At 42.5% G+C, this 13,907-nt stretch overlaps 1 protein-coding gene across 1 annotated transcript in view; it reads right to left on the bottom strand.

The window, feature by feature from the left end:
* Positions 1-1,964: 1,964 nt before the first annotated feature.
* The window catches only part of lrp8 (low density lipoprotein receptor-related protein 8, apolipoprotein e receptor), a 206,678-nt gene continuing 194,735 nt past the window's right edge, over positions 1,965-13,907 (bottom strand). Inside the window, exons 17-19 of the mRNA XM_030084017.1 lie at positions 8,482-8,547; positions 5,394-5,566; positions 1,965-3,101 (exon numbers count right to left, since the gene is read on the bottom strand). Of these exons, the coding sequence (XP_029939877.1) occupies positions 3,063-3,101; positions 5,394-5,566; positions 8,482-8,547 (278 nt within the window). The 3' untranslated portion in view covers positions 1,965-3,062. The remainder of the gene's footprint in view (positions 3,102-5,393; positions 5,567-8,481; positions 8,548-13,907) is intronic.

Below are 13,907 nucleotides of genomic sequence, written 5' to 3'. Positions count from 1 at the left end.
ACTTCATCTTTCCTTCAGCGGAGAGGGTCAGGGTTTTATTTAAGTGAACAAATTCAAGACAAGACAAAACTCTTATTCCTTCTTTAGCTGGTAGACGTTTTTTGTCAAAACAAAACTGTGACTGTTAAATCTATTTCTATTTTTGTCAAGTCTAAATTCTCCCGAAAACCTAAACGCTGCCGGGAGCTTCTAAACCAGTCTAACGTCCTGGTGAGCTGAGTCACAGTCCTCTCCAGCGTGTAATGCATTTTACTTGCTTCCTCCATGCAAGGTCAAAATGAACTGAGACGACTTCCCCCCCACTTGTGCTCAGTCCTACTTCATTAGATCGACGCGGCAGAGTTCGACGTGCCGGAGAAGCCCACAATTTACCTGTCTAGCACGCCACTTGTCACACGCAAATCGCCCACCGCGCGTCATAAACTGAGAAGAGAGGATGCTTTCCCTGTGAGGGAGGCGAGAGGAGCGAGTGTCAGAACACAGCGAAGCAACGTTGCCAGATATGTGGCGAAGTAAACGACCCTCCATTCATCTTCCGCACACAAACTGGACTCGTGTAAATCTTGGCAGCCACATCTCGCCTACCTCTGTCTTCTGTTTTTAAACCGTCCCCCCCTTTGTGGTTATTCAGCCGTCCACACTGTGCAAAGCTTTCCAGGAGGCGACGGGATCCAAGAATAATGACTATCATTAATCAAGTTTGCTGTATGAATGCATGAGCCCATGAATACATGAGCCCATGTTGGAAGACTTTAAGTTTGCATTTTATACTTCTTTATTTGCATGCTATGTCGTCACATGGTATTTATGGGGGAAGGGGGACTGAAGATGTACCCAACAAACACAGTTATTAGTCCGGCACATCTGAAACACAACATTGTTCAGCTTCGTTAACCCAAGACTGGAAGACAAATTGTGTTGGTGAAGTCTAGACAAACAAAAACTGCTTCAGTCTGATTATGATGCAGACCAAACAATGAGACCCGAATGAGGGAGCTGTTAATTTGCAGTAACTACTTGTAACAGCTTGTTATGCTATTCTGTCATAACGACCACTCATAATTCACTTATTACGACGCAGCGTGAGCAATTACTGCGGTATTCAGCGGGCATAAAGTCTGCCTGATTCAGTGGGCTGGAAACACGTCTGAGGCAAGCCAATGGAAGATCAGCTCTTTAACGCTGGGTCACACATTTTCCCTCCATCCAGCCCTCAAATCAAATAAATTCCCAGCTCGGTCGGCTTCAGTGTATTACTCATCTGCTTGCTCACAACCACAGGGAACAGTCAGTGACAGCCAAAAAAAAAAAAGTCCCCCCTCCTCCCCTGGATTGTGCACCTTTTCTCTGTATCATCTCCTCCCTGCAGTCACGTTGTAAAAAAAGGAACGAGGGGGCAGAAGTCATCGTGCCAAGAAAACACCAGAAACCAGCCGCGTGAAGTCACAGAGACAGTGGGATCCACGGTTGTGGGTCGCTGCAGTTCAATACATGTGCTGGGCAGCAGCTCAAACATCATGTATCCAAGTTATGTCAAATCACTGGGAAAGTGATCGACTGGGGGCTGCGAAGGCTGAAAATACAACAAGCACAGACAAAGCTCCCACTTGACAGTTGTCTCTAGCCATCAATATTTGTGTCAGAGGCTCAGTGAATCAGTCAGGGAGCACAGAAAACACTCCATCACTGTTTCCTTACTTGTCTCTTGTACACTCGAATCACAAGTATGCGTTTTGCACACCATGCATGGGATGCATGAAATTCCTGTTTCACTACAGATTTTCTGTACAGTGTATGTGACTGAGAGTTAAAATGTAAACAAAGCCAACCAATAAATGCTGTAAAATGCACCTAATTCTTAAAAAAAAGAAACAAAAAGAAACAAAAACAAATATGATTAATGTATCTGCCTGAAGTCATGGATCTGAAATTCATTTTTTCAATACAAGACAGGAATATTTCTTACAGCATATCATCCTGTTTGTAAATTGCATGTCACTTCTGTAACTTCCCTGCAGACACGTTCACAAGCAGACAGTCAGAGACACAAGTGCCAATCCGAACACCCATCGACAATAAGCAAACAATCCCAAGTTCATTATCGACTGGATGCATACCTCTGATACCAGGAGTGAGGATTACCCATAATCCTTTTCCTTTTCTGCCCTGCTGCTTTTTGCCTTGAGGCACTACCCTCTGGTGGCACAAATCCTCCCATTCATCTAGAAAAAAACAAAAAAAATTAAAAAGAGCTTCCTCCCTCAGTCTTTCACCCCCAAAATCACCTCCAAGTGTTCCAACAACCCCAAGGTTTTTTTCTCTGCTTTCCCCTTGGCTATATTTAGCTTTACAGTACGTCAAGGGACAAGTCTGACAGCCGGGGTGTGAAACAGATGACATTCCCCTCCTTAAAAGAAATATGTCTTGTCAGCTCTAGACACAAGGGAAACTTTGAGGAAATCCAGCATCCTTTCCAGCTACAGCTGTTACTGTAGGATCAGATCTGACTCCGGCTCTGTGCACTGAGAGACAATCGCTACATATTTACAGCAGCAAAAGACACATAAATAAATACAGTCAAAATCACGTTGTAAAATTGGGCATGTTGGCTTTTTCCACGTGTTTGGTGGCCCGAAAAAAAATCAATTACAATATGCACTGAGAAACAGCCGAATGAGGTTAGTGTGAACAAGCAGCGTATTTTACACACCACTACTGCTAACAAGAGGCAGAGAGAAGAGAGGAGTGGTGCAGAGGCTACTGGGCGAACTATAGGAGTAGTAGGAGTAGTACTGGTAGTAATAGTAGTCGTAGTTGCTAGTAATGGTAGTATTGGTAGTATCCAGTGCAGGAAGTAGGAGAACAAAGGGAGATTTACAAAGATGCACATGTCATCCCTGCTCCTTTAAAGGCGGGAGGCAATATGAGGACTCCTTCTCTTTCTCCTCTGCGTTGCACTTGGCCTCATTGTAGTGGGGGTGGAGAGGCTGTGGTGAGAGAGAGGAATGGCCAGGATTGGTACTGGAGGAGAGGGGGGCACGGCTGCATCCCACCCTCCCCCCTCAGGGATAGCCATCATCCTCCAGACTGAGTGCCACGCGCTGCAAACAGCAGATAAAAACACTGTTACCACAGCAGGCTGGTGAAGGGGAGAGAGGTGAGAGACAGAACAGAAAGTAAGAGAAAGAGAGGGGACAGGGAGCAGACGGAGCAGAGCAACACTTTGGACGGACGAGTGAAAGAGGCGGACTGAATCTGAGATGGCGCTCAAAAGAAAATCAGCATCCTCATTTTCTTACACTCTCCTTCTACTTGCGTCTCTCCCTGACCTCTCCCTTCGTCGCTTTCCAGCTCCCCCCTCCTTGTTCGTCCCCTCCTTCTGTGACTGCTCCTCGGCGAGGAGTGCAGGTTGCTTTGCCTACGGCTGCGAATGTCTGGCCCACATAACGCCAGCCTGATTTCTTTGGCCGTCTGAGATGCCACACTGCTACCAAAAGCAAGAGCTCAAAGGAGAGGAAGGGGGAAAGGAGTAAGAAAAGAAAACGAGGTAAAAAAGGACTGTATAACAAATTTGCACATATAAATATAAAGGGACGACGAGGAAGTATAGTCGTCTCTGTTGAGCGTTTCACTGAGGGCGGCTGCTACTTCGACCTTGAATCTTAATATGACTCAGTTGAGCACCTGTTTCGGATGTGTGTGTGTGTGTGTGTGTGTGTGTGTGTGTGTGTGTGTGTGTGTGTGTGTGTGTGCTTCTAGCCTGTCATCGTGCCAGCGGTACCCAGAATCCTTTGCCTCCTTTCTCTCTGGAGCAATACAAAGAAATCTGTGTTACCATGCCAACCGATCAAAGCGCAAGACACCCCCCACCCCCCATAATCCTTTTCTGGCTGCTCCTCTTTCCTTCTCACTCCCACACCCCCAAAAAAAAATCCACATATATTTAATAAACATCAGACGTGTCTGAAGTGCTTAAATCACCTCCTTGGATGTCAGAGCATTATATCACAAATCACAGCTGCTGTTGTTGCAGGAGTTTAGCGAATTGAAGCAGCGTCAGCGGGAAATCAACACTGAAGTGCAGATTCATGATTCCTCTCCTCAGGACTGAATTGAAAAAATTACACTCTAGATCATTTTTCATCTTAAATGTGTGCTCTCTTTTTTGCTGTTGTTTATGACTCACAATAAAAGGAGAAATTGCATTAGCGCATTACTCTGAACTTGAAGGCGGCGTCCACACTTGTGGTGCAGCTTTACGATCTGGACCAAAGTTGAAAAAGTTCACACTGTGGTCCTGTTCGCTTTGTGTTCACACATCAGACCAAATGATGAAAACAAACACGTTTGACAGCTGCTGTGATTTTATTCTGCACCGTGACTGAGTGTTGTGCAAAACGCCAAAACAATGCATGTTGGATAATTAAAACAAAAGGTTAAGAAATTTAGAAAAGCGTGAAAAATTCCGCCAATGCACACATACAGCACCTCTAAAGTCTGTCAGCCCCCGCCTGAGTTGGGTCTGTTCATAGCTCTTTAGTTATATTAAGCTTTCATCAAATCTGAGTCCAGTTGCATGAGCTTGTTTAGGAATAGATTGTGAGTTTCTGGACAAATTAACGCAGTCTGCCTCACCAATGCAGCAATCAAACCAGGGTTAATCTCAGCTGCACCAAAGTGACACGTGTGAACACGCCTTCAAAATCCTGCTGCCTTTCCCAAGTAGTCTAGACTTGTGCTCTTTTTCCTGATACCAGAGATGCTGAAAAGCTGATCCTCTGCCTTGTGTAAAAACTCTCTTTTCCAAAACATCAGAAATTGTGACCTTCTGGTGAGAACACTTCCTCCCTGACAGGGATGTTGCACATTTCATTGAGTGATCAAGATGTAAAACAATTCACTTTTGCATCAGCTGCTCCTGTAAACAAAATATTTTAAGTAATGTCCTTGAGGGGAGTTTTAGGGATCAAATACTTCACCAACCAGAAACACAAACACAACACACAGATACATGGGGTGACAAGCTGGCGACTGGAACATAGTGTTGATAAAATGTATGAATATGCTTTCTGAAAGTGAACGAAATGTGAGAATGGTGCAATGGTGAGGGGCTTATATGCGAGTGTGACTGGTGCTTTCAAATGAGAGGAGTGCGTGAGGAAGCCTGCTCTCATCTCGGCAACAGGCCGACCTGTAAAAACAAACGGGCTTTTCCAAACCCTTAGCGCCTCCTCCCGTCTCCTCAAACCCTCCATACTCCTTCCTTCCCTCTGCAGCTGCTCTCATTTGCCGCTGGAGAGCATGGGAGCCCCTGAGTACCAGTGAGAGTTGCTGTCTGTGATGCCGCCCCCTAGAGGGAGCGCTATGAACTGCTGACTGTGGCTGCCACTCACAGCTGGGTAGACGTGGCCGATGGACTCGCTGTGTCTCCCGATGTGGATCTCGTCGTCGTCATCCTCAGTGGTCTTGCGATAGACCGGGTTGTCGAAGTTCATGCTCTTGGTGTTCTTGCGCCGCCAGTTGCGCCAAACCAGGTAGCCTCCAGTGCAGAGCAGGCCGATGACCACTGTGGCAAGGATAGGGACTGCATGTGTTTAACACACACACAACAACAACACACGGCGGGAGCGTTAACACAGCCCAGGGGATACGGAGCGGCGCTTTAAGCACACACACACACACGCGCACACACACACACCTTGCACAGTGTACTTCAACTGAAGACTCATTATTTCTGCTTTTGATTTTTAATATCAGGCAGTTTGGTTTTTTGACTTTCCAATCACAGTTTAGTTAAAGGGAAACTCATTACCATAACCAAAAAGTCCATCAAAGAAGCTACATTTCATGAAGATTCATTAATGCTGTTAGATAAATACTAAGAACAACGCTGGTTTCATGGTTTACCATGAAACACTCACTATTTTTCTCGTTGATGCAAATCGTTTGAAGCATTTTTGAAAGCATTGCAAAATTTGATTGAAACAAAACTAAGGTTTTGACAATAATGATTAAATTTGTTCAGAGAAAAAAATCACAAAATTAATTATATTACTTAAGAATTTACTTCTGCTTTTGTGGCTCAATCGGGATTTTAAGCAATTCTTTGTAAGACAAAGCAATAAACTTTGCGGCACACAGGAACTCCACATTGTTTAGATTTGTTCATATTTTGACTTTTAGTAAAACTTTCTGCAAATGAGATTACAATAGCCCCCCACCACCCCAAAAACAAAAACAACCCACACTTAGCTCACATTTTCACCAAATAACTCACTTTTCTGACATATCTATCTCAAAATGTGCTCCAAACATTACTCCAAATTTTAATTTGCAAAAGGCTTCATTTTTTGTGATAATTAAACAAAAACAATAAGCCTCCAAACTGTGCACAGCCATTCGTTTCATTGCACTCTGACTCAGTTTCACACAATGATCAAAAACACACATGAAAGCACATGCACAATTTGCAAAAATGAAATACTGCAATCAGCATCAAACGACAAAACATTTCCAAGACACACCCCAAATGCATGCAAATACAAAGATAAAATATGAGGTCTTTTATAATAAACCTTGTAGTGATCAGGCCCCACAGCCAGTGATTAGCCTCTTGTTTTAGAATAAAAGCCCAGCATGGCTGCTGAACTGTCATCAGCACATTATCCCAGAGCTGCTCTGTTTAGGCAAAGATTTATAATTTTACATTTGCCCGGGCTGGCAGAATTAAACATTATCTGCACATGGCCCGACTCCGGTGTTTTTGGATGGGGTCATGAGAGGAGAATGGAGAGGGGACGAGGAGGAGAGCAGGAGGGATGGAGGGGGCGGGTTGAAAGGTTTGAGATAAGCTCTCTGTCTCTCCCTCTCTCTATCTCTCATTAGCATATGAGCGTTACTGCCTAACTGCCCTGCAGGACCCTGCACGTGTATAGTGCATGGAGGAGAGAGTGTGTAGGGAGAAGCCTACAGTATGTCAAGGAGGAGACATAAAATGAGTGTGGGTGTGGTGACGAGTGTGCGCCTGCATTTATGGACAAGCTTTCATCCCCTACGGAAGCTCAGTCTAATTGCACTTTTGTTGGATAGGCACTTGAGAGCCCTGTTTGACTGGGCTGGAAACCCCAGATCTTCCTTTGTTCTTCTCTAAATGCTCACTGGTTAAAAAAAAAGAAAAAAGCATCAGCTTTTGTCTCATTTGGAAATTTTCACTCCAATTAGAGAGCGGCATAACAGCCTGACTCTGGCTAAATACTGATAATCATTGTTGGGCTGTCTCCCCTGGCGGAGCCGTGGGTGGGCGGGGAGCATTATTGGATGGGAGCGAAGAATTGGGGTGCAGAAATCCGGCCCCTTGTGGACCTCCAATAATAATTAATATTCCAAAGCTGCCAAAAAACTGCAAAATGAGGGGATTTGTGGCTGTAGTGAATGGCAGAAGGACAGAATGAAGGATGACTTTGAAGGGGTTAACAGTCTTGGGGGGGGGTTTAATGAGGTGATATCTCAAATGGTGAAAATGCTTTAGTCCTTCCGTAATTTATCAAACTATTCAATATTAGGGATAAAAGAGATCTCAATTAGTGCCATGTGCTCATGCGCTCCCACTGTGAGGTCATTTGCACATTCAGCTGAATTCTCAAGTTAGGTTGAGCATTAAAGTATTAACTGTTTCCATAAAATTAGATTTTCATTTTAATCACAGCTAATAGAATAAATTAACTTTGCTAAGCTTCGATTGTGAGGACATACATTCTCTTTGTATGCCCATTTCTGATAATATGAAGGCTTCAAAGCACGAGCAGACAATAATGTCACATCACAGGCCATAAATGTGTTCCTCCAGGCTCCAATAATTTTAAGTAGATATCATTAATCCTTCTTTTCAGCTTTTCTCTTGTTGAAAACTCTGATTCCAGTGAGTGTGCAACCCACTGCCTGTCCTGTTGGTCAGAGAAACAGGTCAGAGCGCGAGATTGATTGCAGTGCAAGCACGCTACACGGTTACAGAGGGGAACATGGACCTAATGTTATAACAGCTGGTCAAGTGTGATGACAAAACATCAATTGAATTTCCCATTTTCTCAAATCTCATTAATAATGACATAATGTGGGCACCGCAAAGGCCCGGCCACTCGCTGGCTGACTGGCGTTCTTCCACTTAATGGCTTTTTCTTGCCGTGGGCTCAGTGCGTTCTCTCAACTGCTCTGCTAAAATATGGTTTTATGCCCAAACCACCCTGCTGAGGCTATTAATGGGTGTACACTGAAAAAACAATTTGTCATTATTATAATGAGTACATTTTAGATTTAATCAGCCGGGCGGTGTACAATCATTCGAAAAAGCAGGAGCGCACACATCCACATGTATAAAACACCACAGGCGGCGTGCAGGGCGAGCGGAGATGGACGAGCAAGGAGGGAGAAGCAGGCCGTCAGCAAAGCAAAGACACCACAGTCGAGAAAGTCAAGAGTACTCACCAATAGGAATGACTATCCCCAGAACAGCTACTGTGATGTTGTTACCTATGAGGTAGTGATCACTCGCTGCAGTGATGAAAAGAAAGACAGAAAGAAAGAAAAAACAGAAAAAGGAAAATCAAACTAAGCAAGAAGTTTTTCATTTTTTTTCCTTCACACATTGGCCTTTCCAAAAACACCTCGCTGGAGAGAAAAGAAAGCAAGCCCGCAGCATCATGCTGAAAAAGCATATTTGCATAATATAAGGGCAGAGAATCCATCTGATTTCAGTCTGGAATGCCGCCTATTTTTTTTTTTTTTTTTTTTTTAACAGCAACGTGTAAATGAAATGAATAATGCTAGGATGTCATAAAAATGCAATGAGATGCATTTTAATACATGACTATAAATGCAGTTCAAGAGAGTAATGCATCAAAATACAACTCAAAAGCAAATTTGGTCTCAAGAGGGGAAAAAAGTGAGGTTTAAATCATGTCAAGATGACCTTGAATATTTCCACTCATTCATTATCTCTGCAAGTTTCACAATAAACTATACTTAAAAAAAAAAAAAATATATATATATATATACATATACATATTTTTTTAAATAAACTTAATAGGGCTCAGAGAAAGAACATTAACAGGGTGTATTAACAAATGATGATCATTTCTACATTCAGATGGTCATTAGTCATAGTTGATACTACTTCTGGTTTTGTGTAAAACAGTCCCATTTTCCCATTTTTATATATTACTGAAAGTAATGTATGCTTTTGTTTCTTTTGTTTTTGGTCTTGTGTCTGAAAAAAAAACAACAGTTCCAGTTTTTGCTGAGTTTTTCTCCCTTGCGGAAGCTAAAGGTCATGATTTTCATTGCTCTTATATATTTGATTGTTTGCACTAAAAGAGACATTGAGGGAGCATCTCTTTTGAGCCAACATTTTGTAATTGCCTTTTTTTCTGCAGCAAGACAACAGCAGATCTAAACAGGTACGCATCACATTCACTGAAACTTTCTGGGGTTATGCAAAGAAATAAGGTGGAGAATGATAGGAAAGGGCGAGTGCCGAGTACTGACTGACTGACTGCAATAGTTCAACGACAAATTTTGTCCAGAAGTCAGATATGGCTGGACAAGACCGGAGTATATGGACCTGATCCTAAATGATCCAGACTCTTTCCAGCAGGGAATCTGAAGAGGTATAGTCTTTGATTGTGGGCTGGCCTTGTAGTACCTTTGCTTCATGTATCTTACATTTTTATCTTTGTCTTCAGTATAAATTTGATCGATTTACTGTTTATTAGGTTCCATTGAGGACAATAATGAAGGATCTTTGTTTTGAGCGTACAATCTTTCCAGGGTTCTGAGTTAGCTTTCTAGATCATGTAAGTGTTTATATCTTAGTTTTGTCAGATATGTAGCTTTGGCCATAGAATAGATTAAGCCCTTCTTCATTGTCATTATAGGGGAAAACTTACTTGTATTCTTCAACAACAACTTTCTTAACAGTTTCATTATTTAATATAACAATATTTAGTCTCCAGTTAGTTTTTTTTAAATACAGTGTATAAACTATATTCCTGACATGATTGGTGTGCCCACTCCCTTTCAACTTTTACCCCGACAGGTTAGTGTGATGCCTCCACATTAATCCTGCTCCCAAACCTCCTATTAGCAGCCAGCTAGCCATTAGCCAAAGTGTGATCAGATGGCTATAATGAAGTCTAGTAAGGAAGATTAACAGAGGAGATGGCAGCACTGGTCCTGCATACCAAGCGGCTGATTTTAAAAAGAGACTACGCTGTCGAGGCTTAGCAGAGAGACCCAGCTGGCATGTGACAGATGAGACTTACAATTAGGACAAGCATTACTTCTCATAAAAGCATCGGTAAACGGCTGATAAATGCACACGCACACACACACACACACACACACAGTCTTGTATTTCTATCCTTGTGGGGACCGTCCATTGACTCCCATTCATGTCTAGCCCCTAACCCTGACCCTTACCCTAACCCTAACCCACACCACAACAAAGCCTAACCCTAAAGAAATGTTTTTGCACTTTTACTTTTTTCAGTAACAACAAAATGGTCAAGAAAACACTGTTTCTCCTACTTAGGACCGGAAAAAGGTCCCCACAAGGCACGTCGTTCCACGTTTTGCTATCCTTGTGGGGACATTTGGCCCCAACAAGGATAGAAATACAAGAACACACACACACACACACACACACACACACACACACACACACACACACACACACACACAAGCACACACAGACAAAGAGGCTCAAAAGGTAACATGATATCAAACTCAGACTCAAAGCCTGCAAGTCCTGAGTCAGCACAAGTGAATTCAGCTTTTCTCAAAGTATGACTGACGTCCAAAGGATCCTAAGACTCTAAAAAGCGGATTAATAGGGTATTAATAAATGAGCTGCTATGAAAGGAGCAATCCTGTGAAGTGAAAGTGAGAAGGAAGAACACAGAAAAGCAGAAATTTCAATTTCATTTGGGCTATAGGGAGTTTCATTTTGAAAGAAGTTGGCTACTTTAAGAATCTACAAAAAGCCTAATTAAGCCTGAGATAATGGGTCAGCTTTGCATACAAAAATATAAAGTTAATATATACATGCTAAGTAAATCTGAAAAAAAAAAAACCAAACAAACAAACAAACAAATGCAGGTTACAATGCTAATAAAATCAGTTTCTATTTTTTTGTTTGTTTTCACTGTACATGGGAAACCACATGGTTTGTTCTCAGTCTGTGCAGGAAGCCTTATGAGAATCTTTTATTATCAAGGGACTCAAGCCATTGACATGCGTCCTCTGTGGTGGAAATACTGTCAACTCTTTGAGTTGCAGCTCCATTTATTCCAGTTGTGGTTTGAGGAAATAAAGATACCCAGTGATAAGAGGAAATACTGAATCTCAATTTGAAAAAACTAAATCACAAATCATTGTAACTTTCTTTTTCCTCGTTCCTCAGAGGATGTGTGGATAGACTTTGATTAGTGCCGTTCAATTGACATTTTGCTTGATTGCAGTTATTACTTACTTCATTTTTTTTTAGTTCAGTGAAGGTCTGTTTAATGAATGATTCACTCATTAAGTTAATCTACAATAAGAGAAATGGTGGTGCCCACACATTATTTGGTCTGTTTGAGTCATCTATTCATGTCAGTGTTCATATTCAAATGAAACAGCACAATGAAAAAATATTGTTATGGATTAATGACGACCAGGAGAAACTAAATACCTTTTATAAACATGCAGATCGATTTTAGAAAAAGGATTTAATTTTTTTAGGGTAACAATTGCATCATGGCTCTTCTGGAGCCAGAATAATTTCAACACTACTAAAGTTATTAAAGTGAGGATGTCAATTTGCAATGAGTAAATGGTAATTTATTGCCTTAAGCAGTAGTGTTACAGTAATATATACTTTGGTATGTGTTATTTAGCAAGGCAGACTGATTTTGTGGGCCATAAATTACCCTCATTTGTGCTCAGGAGGAGGAGACTGTGGTTAGGATGAAATGAGAAGGAAATTTTGAACTGAAACAAGGAACTCTGGCTTTAAAAAGAAGCCTTAAAATACTGTGAACTAGTCCTTTACTAACAAAACAGTATTTGCTGGGCTTGTTGTCTCTGAAGCTGGATAAGCGAAAAGCCTGATTTCAAGAGAAAGGGATGAAATGTGCAAAAACATAGATGCAGATGAGCTTTGAGTACCAGCTGTTGTTTATCTTTCATCTTTTTTCACTCCTGTAACTCCTGTTTTTTTCTCTCTCTTTTTTCCCTTCGCTCCTCCATGCCATCCTCAGCACTGAACATGTGTAGCAGCTGATGCCGACGAACTTGACAGTGTGCAGCGAGTTGAAAATTATAACACATGGCCTGTGGGTTTGGAGAGACGTCTTGTTCATGCCCCATTTTCTCATCCGTGTCTGCTCTACCTCTCATCTGGAGCAGTTGTGGTGTGGTAAGGAGGCTGACGACTTCAGAGACCAGCGGAAACATGTTCCTGCTTCTTTGCAGTGCAGGAAAAGACCGAGCGTGTGCGGGCGCGAGACAGAAAGAGCGAGAGAGAGAGAAAGGCCCCTAAAGTGATGCACCAAGCATTTAATTCCCAGAAAATCACTTTTCGCTCCTGCTTCTTTTTCCATCTGGCTGTTTCTTATCTTTGTAAATGCTGTTTTTTCCTCCCAACTGCGTGTCACTTTTCAGCTCTCATCTTGCCTGCTCGAGTGCTGGGCTGTCACGTCTTCTTTTTGGTTGCTCCTCTTCCTCTCTTTACTGTTTTTTATTATAAATTTTAATTTAACAATGCTCAGTTTTACTTCTCACTTTCCTGTTCTCCATATGTCCTCAAGTCTTTCTCTCTCTCCCCTACCAAAGCTTAAAGCTTACATCACCCTACCTTCCTATCAACCTCTCCCTCTGTATGCGGTCCTTTCAACCTCAGCGCTTCCTCTCCAGGTTCCTGAATATAACAAGAAATGTCTCTGATGCAAAAGTATGACTGTGAAACTGTGCCGTCAAGAGTTCACCTGCGGTCCAGGTGCCAATCTCTCTCATACTTTATTTTTTCATCTCTGTTCTCAATGTCCAATGTACTAAATTATTTAGATGTGAAACTCAGATTTATGTTTTTCTTTGTTTAGCAATACTAGTTTTCTTTTACTTAGGTCTCTTGGTTGGTTGATTAAACCGAAATATATACAATTGAACAACATATCTACTTAATTAACAGAGCCTCAGTAGCATATGGATGAACATACATCAGCCTGCCACCCGGCTCCTGGTGGCCTCCAGCCTTTTCACACGCTGCTGTCGGATGGGTCTCACTCTTCAACCAGCATTTAACACAAATCTTCCATCACAGCAGGACTGAAGGTGAATGAAGGCTACAACAGAGGGTGGTCCAGTCATCATGGACTCCATATCACTGGATTCAGGCCCCTTTCTGCCAGGGCTTGCATGGTGGCTGCCGGTGCATCAGCCTCTCCACGTTAAAAGACATCACATGCAGGTGTCCACCTGAAGGGAACCAATCCATTTTTACATCCTGGATAAAAGACAAAGTCCTGTGGCATTCAGAAAGTGGAAACGAGAGCAGGACAGTGAAGTCTGGGAGTCCCTAGCCACAACCTGGCACACAGGCAGTGGGTATTAGGCTCAGCCATTGAAGTCTTGGACTGAGACAGAAAGAGCTTCTCGGCAGCTGCACCATGACTGAGCAGCCCTATTCATGATCCACTCTGCTCACCCCAGTAGGAGGGGGAGTTAGAAAAGGTAGCCCAAACATTGCCTGCCTCTCAAAATTCTGTCTGGAATAGAGCATCCAGAGGGCTCACCACTACAAGGTCAGAAACAACAAATACAATTCCATATTGGCGCCTCGAATGTGAGAACGCTCACAGACAACCAAGCCAGTG

This window comes from Salarias fasciatus, chromosome 23 (assembly GCF_902148845.1).
Source record: "Salarias fasciatus chromosome 23, fSalaFa1.1, whole genome shotgun sequence".
NCBI classification, from domain to species: Eukaryota; Metazoa; Chordata; class Actinopteri; order Blenniiformes; family Blenniidae; genus Salarias; species Salarias fasciatus.
This window is presented reverse-complemented; position numbering and strand designations above follow the sequence as displayed.